Source organism: Onychostoma macrolepis, chromosome 01 (assembly GCF_012432095.1).
Source record: "Onychostoma macrolepis isolate SWU-2019 chromosome 01, ASM1243209v1, whole genome shotgun sequence".
NCBI classification, from domain to species: Eukaryota; Metazoa; Chordata; class Actinopteri; order Cypriniformes; family Cyprinidae; genus Onychostoma; species Onychostoma macrolepis.
In genome coordinates, this window is record NC_081155.1 from 5,516,282 (window position 1) to 5,528,985 (window position 12,704).

The 12,704-nt window shown below is 35.2% G+C and overlaps 1 protein-coding gene across 1 annotated transcript in view; it reads right to left on the reverse strand.

Moving 5' to 3' along the window:
- Positions 1-5,200: 5,200 nt before the first annotated feature.
- The window catches only part of LOC131536484 (polymeric immunoglobulin receptor-like), a 32,481-nt gene continuing 24,977 nt past the window's right edge, over positions 5,201-12,704 (reverse strand). The window contains exons 2-3 of the mRNA XM_058769445.1: positions 5,646-5,963; positions 5,201-5,568 (exon numbers count right to left, since the gene is read on the reverse strand). Coding sequence (XP_058625428.1) covers positions 5,201-5,568; positions 5,646-5,963 — 686 coding nt within the window. The remainder of the gene's footprint in view (positions 5,569-5,645; positions 5,964-12,704) is intronic.

Sequence of the window (12,704 nt, forward strand, 5' to 3'; positions counted from 1 at the left end):
TGGAATACAACAATTTAATAAGAAAGATGTGCGTCAAAATCTTGTTTCATTTGTGATAATCATAGCACTTGATTATTATTGTATAATAAACTTGGCATTGTGACTGACTAGGTATGGGCCGTTATGAGATTCTGACGGTATGATAACCTTAGATAAAAAATATAATGGTTTCACGGTATCACGGTATTGCGATTACAGCTCTAAAATATGTTATTTTTAACATACAACAATGTTTTTTTCCACTGAACACAATACATTTTATTTTTAAGAAACATATAGAACATTTTGGAACGGTAAACATGTCAGGCTAAATAATTAATATAAATAATTGAATTCTTGTTAATTAAATTACGTGCAGTCACTTAAGTGAGCCCAAACCTGCAGCTCAACAATAATCAGAACATAAATTATTTTCTGTAAAAAAACATAAATCAAAACAATTTCTGTAAAAAATAAAAAATGCAGTCATTAGACCTGCAGTTCAACAAGGTTTTTGGAGATATGCTCACTTTATACACATTCATCTTTCAGTCCAAGTTATGAGCGGTGAGGTACAAAGATGTGTGCACATACACATAAGGAGAGTGCGCGAGTGTGTCACACACACACACACACACACACACGGTCTCTCTCCGTATAATACTCAAACAGTGGCAAAACACCTGTTTTGCCACTGTTTGTTTCTTTTTTAAATGACGGGATTTTGAACAGATGTAAACAATGACAGGAGGCTTAAAATTATAGACGTGATACCAGCTAAATTTATTGTACTAAATCGCAGAAATGTAGTACTTTAGTCCCCCCTCTGTAAAGTAACGTGAGGGAGGAAACTAGTTGACGTTAGCTAGTTAATTAGCCATGTTATCTGCCTCGGTAGTAAGCCAAATATTATTTATTTCAACACTGAAACAACCGGTGAATGGGTCTCTGTCTTGATTGAGGGTGAAAGAGGGAGAAATGACGACACAGATATGTCGTTTGTGTACGACCTGGAAGTATTTATTTAGCGATCGGCGCCAAAACATCATGCTACAGAAACGTCCACTTTTCTGTCCCTAGACTTTAAAGAAATATTACAATTGAAATACACATTAGGGTTACAATTTTTTTATATTTTAAAATGAAACAATATGTTATTTGAACAATTACACCTTCCTGAGCCATCAATGTGGCATCATTTTTTTAAAATTAATTATATAGAATTCCAAGTACCACAAAACTGCTCATCCCCACAGCCATGTACAGCAGGAAAGTGCTTTATTTTGAGGTCAAAAACAGGATTTTCTACCATTTAAAATACAAAAGTCTATTTATAACTATCAAATATATGATATAAATGGCATAATAAAACAAAATGCCAAATAAATATTATAAAATGTATAATGAAAATAGTGGTCCCCTGGAGTTGTGTCACTGGTGTTACCGCTTAACAAAAGTCTTTTATTTTGAAATAAAAAATTCACACTGATGACATCACTCGACTTACTCCTTCCTATTTTCTAAACATCTATGAAAAAAGGCCCATGTTTAGTTTCATATGAAGCTTTTAGTTGATGTCACTGGTGTGACCTATTTATTGTTAGGAAAATGTAAAAAAAACTATAATATAAATGGATTAAACTACTTAATTTAGTGAGTATACCATGATTGACAACATGTGGCTTGATACCTTGCAGCAGACATTAGGTAAAATGCATTTTTCATGAAAATTGTCACTGGTGTTACTGTCACTGGTGTTACTGTGCTGTGTTACTGTGTTACTGTACTGTTTTTGTCTGTCACATTAAATAAATAAAACATAATTCCTTATTTCTTGCATTTTCATTATTTTTCTGTAACTCTGACTACATGTGCTGAAATTTTTTTTTTAGAAATAATATTTCATAAAAACTTTTAATATTGCTAAAGAAGGTAACACCAGTGACAAACTGATACATATGGTCTTGAAATAATTGCACAAAAAAGCTAAAAAATATATAATTAAGCTGTCATTTATATGTATTCAAAAGGTAATCTAATAATGTGGTCTAAGTTTAAATGTAAAAAATAAATAAAAATTAAGACATTTTGCCATACCAAAAGTGGACGTTTCTGTAGAATGACCCCTGTATGGAACATCATTGTGTACGGAACATGATTGCTCTACGTTACCCGAGAAATGACACTGACAGATCGTTGTATTTATGTGAATAAATTCATTAAATTATTGTGAAAATTCCACCACCTACTCCGCAAAAACGTCCCAAACTTTCATTCCTCACATTGCCTGTTTAATTAAACAGCAATAAAACGTTCTAAAGGTTGAAGTGGACTCAAATTTGTTAACATACGTTATATTGTTGTCTTTTCTGCTATAAATAGTAAGTGACTATTCACAAACTGTTTTATTCATGGTATACTGTAAATGAGGACATAATATTTAATGTCTTCCATTCATTATTTGTAGCACGCCAGCCAACCAGTAATCACAACAATTTTGTGCTTTGTTGCTTTTACACACAGCTCAGCTTTCAAATTCTGCCGGTTTTATAACGAAATACAAATTGTAAATGTGTTTTTGCTCTTTATTTCAAGTTTATAGCAAGATATAAATTGAAGGAACATCATAAGGCATAAAAAAAAAAAAAGTTTAGCCTAATTTATAATGAAAATGTCTCGTCGTTCGTTATTGTAATCGGACAGATGATTGACTCACATGCCGCTTAACAAACACATTATTGCAATATAGCCTACATATTGTTTGTATTTCGCTATAAAACTAACAGATTTTGAAAAATTTAATTTGGAATCTCTCCCGGTGCTCCAAATCCGGGCTATTTGCATGAGCAAAAGGCTAGAATAGCCTATCTCAAAATATTATATAATCTTTATTCTCATAACATTTAGACTTTAATCTCGAAACATTTCGACTTTATTCTCGTAATATTTCGACTTTATTCTCGTAATGTTTCGACTTTATTCTCGAAATATTACGACTTTAATCTCGCAATCTTAGATTTTTATTTATTTTTTTAATCACACCTGCAGGTGGCTGATGGTTTTTGGTTTGAAATATAAATAGAACAAAAGAAAACAAAGCACTGAGACATTTACAAGCAGGTCACTTTATCCTAAAGTTTTTTTTTTTTGACTGACTGACTGACTGAATTTAGAAAAGCAAACTAGTGTTCAGCTCTCAGCTCTCACTATTACTGCCAAACAAAAATATGCTATGATATTTTGAATTTGACCAGAGAGATAATAATGGAAAATCTGAAGACACCGCAAAATATAAAGTACATCTTGCAGATGTTGCTTGTTTAAAGTGTATTGACATAAATGTACTAGCAACACAAATGTGTGACAATTAAATAATGATTACAGACATTCTCTGTCCAGTGTTCATTCTCTGCTCATGGTTTTGATTGTCTTTAATCTGTTTTTGAACTAAAAAATCAAAGCACACATGGACAATTCTTTGATAAGAAATGAACATTTCCAGTCATTTTTTTTTTTTAGGTGAATTACTGAATGAGCAGCTCTTTGTCTTCTGCACAATCAATGTTCATCTTCCCAGACAGCAAGCAGTGTCGGCCCAGATCCAGCCCACATCTGGCCTGTGTGAAATCCATGCGGGCCAGATGTGGGCTGGATCTGGGCCAAAACTATGTTGCTGTCTGGGTTCAGTCTTCATCTCATGTGTCTCACTGTGGGTTTCCTGAATAAGTCTGTTTAATCTTCACACTCAAACCAAACTGAGACCCTGAACCTTCCCCTGTTTTCTGTGGCTTTGAGATGGACGGAAAAACAGTCTGTTCATCATGCAAACACAAAAAACACCTCCAGCGTTTGTGACAGAAAGCATCAAACATGCCATTTTCAAGTTTGTGAATAATACAATAGTAACAAATCATTTAAAAAATGCAAATGAATACAGTTCATTTTCAAAATAAAATGCATAAAATTATTATTCAGATTTCAGGGTTCAGGGTTGCCCAACCCTGGCGATTTACCTTCCAGTAGAGTTCAGCTCCAACCTTGATCAAACATAACTGAACCAACTAATTACGATCTGAAGGAGCACTTGATAATTACAGACAAGTGTGTTTGATCAGGGTTGGAACTGAACTCTGCTGGAAGGTAGATCTCCAGGACCAGGATTGGGTACCCCGGCTTTACAGTATATTCTAAAACTGTAAATTATTTCCTGTTTTTATCACACCCTCAGATAAACGGAGATGACAAACTATTTTAAACACGTGACAGAAACAACATGAGCAGCAGCGGAAATATACAATATACAAGCACACAACACACAAACTGTAACTCACCATTGTATTTTTCTTCCTCTTTCTCTTGTCTGATGTTGAGATTCTTCCTAATTACCCCAAACAAAATGAATTGATCAGAGAAAGACAAACTAGATTAACATAAATTGTCTGCAGCATCTGAGACAGAAACTCTCTGAGTGAGATTTACTGAAGCAGCTCTGAAACAATCAAACAATTTAATTAAACGATTCAGGAGATAAATAATGAAACCAAGCTTCACCTTGTCTCTCGTGTTTTAGTTTCCACACAGTCAGAGTGAATCCACCAATCAAAAGCAGAATCACACAGACACTAATGATGATCATGGAGAAATCTGACAATAAAACACACAAACACAGAGTGATAGTTAAACGTCATGCATTAGAAATACAATAAATTGATCAATTAAAATAAATTATAGGGGGAAATTAGCACGTCTCTCTCTGTTGAGTCTCATGTGGGTTTCCTGAATAAAGACAGTTAGTTCTTCACAGCTGAATTAAACTGAGACTCTGAACCTTCAGCTCATCTCTGTGGTTTTGATGTGAAATGAAAACACCCTCTTCATCAAACACTAAACACCTCCTGCATTTATGAGCAATGTCACAAAATAAGATTCAAAGGTTTCTTAAGCAATAAAGGAAAATTTTATATGGAATTGCAAGGAATCACAAAAAAAAAAAAAAAAAAAAGAGACACAAATCTGTCAAATTTCCAAAAAATTATACAGAAAAATAATACATGTCTGAAAAAAATAATCCAGAGACCCAGATGTGCAGTAGGTCAATCATTTCATCTAGTGAGGATTAATTACTATATTGATATCTACTTAATTATGTGAAATAATAAAACCTCAATTTTAGTATATTTCATTTACGAGAAACAATATATTAAAAACAACAAGAATGACTTTAGAACAACGTCAATGTCACACTGGAAGATCTGTAAGTGTTCATATTTGACAATAAAAAATAAAATAAAGTTATCTTACTGCTGTCCTTATCTTTGCTGATGTTTAAATGCACTTTGGACATGACGTGAGCTCCACACCAGTATATCCCAGAATCCTCTTCTCTCAGATCAGTGATGTTCACAGTAAAGACTCCAGTAGATGCTTCATCACTGAAAGAGAATCGATCATCTCTGATCGTCTCCAATGAAACTCCATCCTTCACACACATGGAGGCTTCATGTGCTTTGCAGAAGCTTTTCTGATCTTCATCATGATGTTTGCACTGGATTGACACGTCGTCTCCTTCATACTTAGTCAAGTTCAGCTCTGGAAATGATTACAAACACAAGAACATCAATTCACAGCCGTAGCTTCACATATTCAGATGAATAAACCTTCCTCACCCTCGTTCATGATGACCATCAGATGAGTGTAAAGATAATTGAGATCTGTTTCTAATGTCACTGCACACCAGTATTTCCCAGCATCCTCTGCTGTCAGTCCAGTGATGGTCCCAGTGAAGACACTTGCAGTGACGTTATCTTTCAGAGTCAGTCTGTCAGTCTTGGTATCTTTCTCTTCTCTCACAGTCTCACTGAGAGGATTGCTGTCTCTAGTGGAGCACTTCCCCTTACAGAGAGACTTTGTGTTTGATTTATAGATTGAATCATAAGGACAGATGATCTCAGCAGATTCTCCTTCACGTCTCACTACTGGAGCCACTAAAAACAAACAAACATTAAACAACCATGATTCTGAATAGACTCTATTTACAGTGAAATCATCTGAATCGACTCACTGATGAAGTTGATCTGTATTTTCGTGGTCAGGAAAATTTCCTTTTTGGAAATTTTGCATCTGTTAACCAAAAAAATACAAATAAAAATAATGATAAAAAAATAAAATATATAAATAAAAATCAGAAAGATACTCCAAACATTTAAGATAAAGTATTTCTGGTTACTCACCGTGTTTAACGCTCAGCTGAAGTTGAGTGAAGCTCTCAGTATAGTCAGATACTTTCACTCCACACCTGTATGTTCCTTCATCTGCAGCTTTCAGCTCTCTAAAAAACACCATCAAGACTCCTGCTCTGGTGTCGTCATATAAAGAAACATCTCCATTCTCCATCCATTCATCCTGAACTCCTGGATTCTTCTCTCTGAACATCCATCTGATTCTTTACAGATGTATTTTGGCTTGGTTTTGTATTGAGGATATTCACACTTGATCATCAGACCACCTCCTGAGTAGCCGCTCACTTTATACACATTCAATTTATCTGTCAAACATAAATATCACTTCTAAGCAATTTTGCTGCAGACACAGAACATGGAAACTTTTATACTTTTTATCTACTTTTATAGATTTGAGTTTGTTCTACTTTCCATTTACATTGAATCATTCAGCAGATGCTTTTATCGAAAGCAACTTACAAATTAGGAAAACAAATAGAAGAAATTAACAAACAAAAGGTCAACGACATGTAAGTCCCAGTTAGTCTAGCACAGTATAGTATCTACTTACTAATAATATGGAGATGAACAGTATTAAAAATTGTGTAACTGTACGAGTGTCTGTAGATCCAAACTCCACACAAATAAACTCCTCCATCATCTTGTGTCACAGCAGTAATCCTCACAATTATGAGGTTTTTATGTTTGTCATCAGAAATACTGAATCTTTCTTTCTTCTTCCATTACTTGTGCTGTAAATCGTCTCAATGGAGTCTTTTCCTTCTTTGAATATGATCTTGACATCATTAATATGATTTTGTGAATATTCACAGCTGAAATTGGCAATATCTCCAACAATCACCATCACTCTCTTTGACACTTTACAACATGAATCTGTCCCCCACAAAGACATATATATAGATTTAAAAAAACTTTGAAATGATCAGTAATTTTACTACACAAAGACTTTTAAAATGACTGACCTTCTTCCACATTGGCCATCAACTTCAATCCTGTAACTTCCAGCATTGAGTATGACCAGTTCTTTGATGTATATCATGAGGTTTTCATTTTCATTGCAAAATAAAGTGAATCTTCCTTCATTAGTCCACTGATCATGTTTCCTGTTATTTATTGATTTTGCATTCTGTAGCTTTTGCATGTATTTAGCACTGTTTTTGTGCCAAGGCTTCCATGATGTAACAAGAAGGCTTCCTCCAGAATATCCAGTGACGCTAAAGCATCTCACTGCATCTGTCAATCAGATTGATAATGTGATCAGAAAGCTGATGAACAGAAAACAGCATCATTACTGCAGTGATGAAAGAGAAAAGCTCTGACCTGAGATCAGGTAGAAAGTGAAGAAGATGAGGAGGATCTTCATTGTGACTTGAGTTCAGTCTTCTTTATGCTGAATGATCTCTGTGTGAATCTCTCTGTCTCTACATCTGTCTGCTTTAGTTACTTCCTCTTTATTCAGCTCTTTATCAGTAATGAGCAGCTTTACTGGCTCCTCTCACCATCACCACTGACTGAATATCACATTAATCACACTGAAAGAGCGCCACCTACTGGAGGATACAGTGTCTGATACTGAAAGCTCATACAGGTTTCATTTTTTTTTCAGGACAAATGACACTGAAGCAAATCTACGGAGCCCAATATTATCTGTCTGCAATACCGGAGGCTGTACTTTCAGGACCGCAGTTGTAGGACCGCACTTCTAGGACCCTAGTTTTTTGTGACAGCGCCACCTACCGAGCCGGAGAACCGCAGTCCCAGGAACGCATTTCCAGGACCCTAGTTTTGGAGGACTAAAAAAAGTGCCACTAAGGCAGTATTTCCACCCAGTTTTAACTACATTAGAATTTTAGAGTTTTTTAAAAGTTTTATTACACCCAAATACTACTTTCTTTATTACAATTAAACCAGGTTCCTAGGAATGTTGAGTAATCATTGGGTCTAAGTAGCATAATATAATAACTCAAATAAAATAAACAAGGAATCATAGTCTTTTCAGTCACTAGATCAACCACATTTTCAAGTACAGAGGGACACAAGGATGACTCTGGGGGTAGATTTAAGATTGTGTATATTTTATAAAATAATATATTACAACAGTTGAACTTGAACACACACAAAAACAAATTTGTTCATGATGTGAACCACATAGAAAGAACTTCATGGACGACGTCTTCACTGACTCCTAAGAGAGAGAAAGAGAGAGAAGTGAATGAAATAAGTAACATTTAGTTGAACACGTTCTACTCTCTAATTTTAAATTTCACATTTAAAAGATCTTAGTTACCACAGAGCGCACACACATATACGATCCAAAAATAATTATATCAATCTTCATACCAATTAATGTTCATAATACTATTATTGCATACTGTTTAAAGATTTGGAAAAATTTTATTTTGATGTTTTGGTAAAAAAGGTTCTTGAAACATTCATGTCAATAAAGCCCATCTGAACTGAGAAAAAAAAAATAATAGAGAGAGATGCAAGAAATCTGAATAGAAATAACATATTATTGACATGAATTTAAATATTTAAAGCACACGTTGTGATGTATGCAGCAGCACTACCTTCCACCTGGATGCTCTCCCCTCTTTTCTCAGTTGTTTCTCTATCACCCTGTTCAATTCTTCCACTTCACTGAAATAGTTAATGGAGAACATAATCACTGCTAGGTTAACATAAATACTGTTAACGCTTAAAAAAAGGATACATTGGACATTGTGTAAAAACAATTCCAATACTTGACCAATTTATTTATTTATCTTTTGTCATACTATTGCCTGCCCTGAGCTGTGTCCTTGAAAACACTTCATATAGAGTACAGTACACAGTAAATGACACAATCTAACACGTGGTATTTTAACAGTCAATTATTATGATGGCCTCTCTTATGTCTGACTATTAAAATGTCATATGTCTCAAACAACATTATAAAACCATGTCAAAATGAAGAGACGTACTCATAACATGTATTGTGGGGTAACGTTAAACAGGCTGAATGAGCACGTGACAGTTAAAACATTAAGATTATTTTAACTTAATTAAAATGGAAACACAATGAGTAATTAACAAGCTTTCACAACGAACGTGCTATAGTTTATTGTGCTGTCAATAATTCATTACAGGCTTATCATGCTAACAATTCATTTTACAGCATTAGAGGCTAATATATGATGGCTATGCATTCAAGACTATTTAGCAAATCACGATCACTTCGGCTACGTTAACTTTCCAATGAAATGCATCACAATTATTTTTAATGTTAAACAAATAAAAATTTATTCACATTTGATACTCACACTCTGACTGTCAGCCATCTTCGCTGGTCCTCTAATTCGGTAGGTGGCGCTGTCACTAAAAACCTAGGGTCCTAGGACTGCGTTCCTGAAAATGCAGCCTCCGGTTTTGCAGGCAGATGCTACTCACGGAGCCCGGAACGTCACCTGTAGGAGAAAAAAAACAAAAAACAATCCGTGGCGACGGTTTTGCAATCCGTCCCCTCAGTTTATAAACCGTACTCACGAATTCTTAAACTGCTCCCTCGGTGCCCACGGATTAATAAACCGTACCCACGAATTTCCAATCCGTGCGCTCAGATTTTGTAAACCATTTTGAATCCGTGCGCAAGCTTTTGCAATCCGTTCCCGCGGGTTTGTAAACTGTACTCACGGATTCATTTTAGAAGAACAGCAAGCTCCTAGGTAGCAAAAGGGTTAATTTCTGGAGCCTTCATTTGCTCACAATACTACGGAGCCCTTTACAGGACATTGTGGTGGGAAAAATTCGGGGTGAATGAAAAAAATTCAGGGTGGAGGAAAAAATTTTTTCAAATGTTTTATGCTCTCTCGCAAAACTTTTGCATTCCCTCGAGAAACTTTTATGCTTTCCTCAAGAAAGATATTTATGCTCTCTCGCAAAACTTTTATGCTCTCTCGCAAAGATATTTATGCTCTCTCGCAAAACTTTTATGCGTTCTCTCAAAACCATTTGAGTTCGGACAAATGCTTCCTGTTTACTTTGCAGCTTGCAGTGGTTATAGCTCGTATGTTCACAATGGAGCGGTTCATAGAGTTTTATTTTGAACTTGCACTCAAAGTAATACAGTCAGTGCTTATGTCGAAGCACGGTTTTGGGACATTCTAAAACGCTTAATGTGGCTTAATGTTTTAAAACAGTGACATTGGAGGACTAAATTTGATAATAATAAATCCTGATAAAAATTATTAGGCTAACATTAATAACCTTATTAATAATATTCCTATTAATAAAGCAGAATATGAACGCATAACGCCCTGCATGTTAAGCCTTTTCTTCCCCATAGAAAACGCTTAAGGTAGGCTATAATGAAAGGTTCATGCAGCTGGTATGTTCACAATGGGCGGTTCATAGAGTTTTATTTTGAACTTTGATTCAAGTATAAAGAAATACAGTCAGTCAGTGGTTAGTTCAAGGCACGGTTTTGGGACATTCTAAAACGCTTAATGTGGCTTTAAACAGTGACATTAGGACCAAATTCAATAATAATAAATACTAATAAAATTGTAAGGTTTATATTAATAACCTTATTAATAATATTACTATTAATAAAGGAGAATAGCCCAGAATATGAATGCAACGGATTTGGTATTTTTAAATCACCGTTTTCATTATAGCCTACTAAGCTTTTATGGGGAGAAAAGCTTAGGCTACGTGCAGGCGTTGCTCATATTCTGGGCTATTCTGTTTAGTAATATTATTAATAAGGTTATTAATATTAGCCTAATAATTGTATCAGCTTTTATTATTAGCGAATTTGGTCCTCCAAGTCACTGTTTTAAAACATTAATCCACATTAAGCGTTTTATTATGTCCCAAAACCGTGCCTTGAACTAAGCACTGACTTATTAATTTATTTGAGTCCAAGTTCAAAATAAAACTTTATGAACCGCTCATTGTGAACATACGAGCTATAACCACTGCAAGCTGCAAAGTAAACAGGAAGCGTTTGTCTGAACTCAAATGGTTTTGCGAGGGAACGCAAAAGTTTTGCGAGAGAATGCAAATATCTTTGCGAGGCATAAAGTTTCTCGAGGAACGCATAAAAGTTTTGCGAGAACGCATAAAACATTTGAAAAAAAAAATTCCCTCCCACCCTGAATTTTTTCCATTCACCCCGAATTTTTCCCACCACAATGTCCTGTAAAGGGCTCCGTACAATACCACCTGGTGGCCAAAGAGTGTAAAACAAACCGATATATTACAGACAGAGGTGTAAAGTCCAGGGATCAGACAAGAAGCACCCGGCTGCAGCCTGCAGATCGAGGCGGGGCTGCACAAAACTTCTCATTGGTTAGTGGCAAAGTAATGACGTAGATCGAGGCGGGGCTGTATCTGGGGCGAGGCTGCACGTCTCGTCCCGCCTACAACTGTTCTCATTGGTTAGTGGCGTCAAGTCATAACGTCGATTCTAGCGGGTTTTTTACGCTGTTCTTCGCTGCATGGTGAGTTCTTGTCTAATTTGTTTCATTACAATTTTTAATTCTAAAGTGGCGTTTAGTGTGTTGTTAAAAGGAAATGTGAAGTAGTTTCAAAATAAAATTGCATAACTTTAATCACTCAACCATGTCACGCAAGGTGTGAAGGTCTGCTTTTAAAATAACCAGGTCTGCGTTTCCCAAAAGCATCAGGCCTAATGCCGCCTTCACGTTCTATCGGAAATTTGATAAATCTCTCTATTGAAGTTGTGATTATGAAATGGAAGAGCGTTCATGTTTACTTAGGAAACTCGTATTTAGGATAATTCCGAGAGCACTTGAAGGCAGCATTAGAAACGTTAGTGTGTGTGGTTTTGGTGGGATTATGATTAGGATATAGTGTTTCCAAAATAAGCCCCTTAAAAAGAAATACAGTGGCAAAACTGAACCAGCAGAAGTAATATAGGACAAGTTCATATTAACAATAGCTATACAAATTTATATTGTTTTTCTGTGAATAAAATGATTAAATGTAAAATATTTAGATTTTATTATTATTATTATTATTATTAAGTATACATCTATTAAAACAAACAGTGAACTACATTTGATAATAATAATTCAACACAAAATATGATTAAGTTTAACAGTCCTTGAAAGTAGAGCTCGTTTTTTATATTACATACTGTTATGCTGCTATACAGTATATGTCCTAGAGCAGGTGCCAAATCCCTTGCAAAAATGCACAAAACTGTGTTAAGCAAGGGGAAATGTGAGAAGTATTTAAAAAACTGCACTAGTGAGTGCCCATTCTGCAATTACACCAGTATGCCACAACTGATGTATTATCACATCAAAAATCACTTTCAGTGGGCAGTGAGTTATGGTGAGTTTAACTGTCTTTTGCTTATGTCACTTTAGTTAAAGTTTAATATGGTGCCGAACCAGCCAGCAATGCACTGTGCATGCTTCTGATTTAATTGTTTGTGAATGTTTAATTTTAAGGCTCAGGTAAACTTCATTTTCTGCA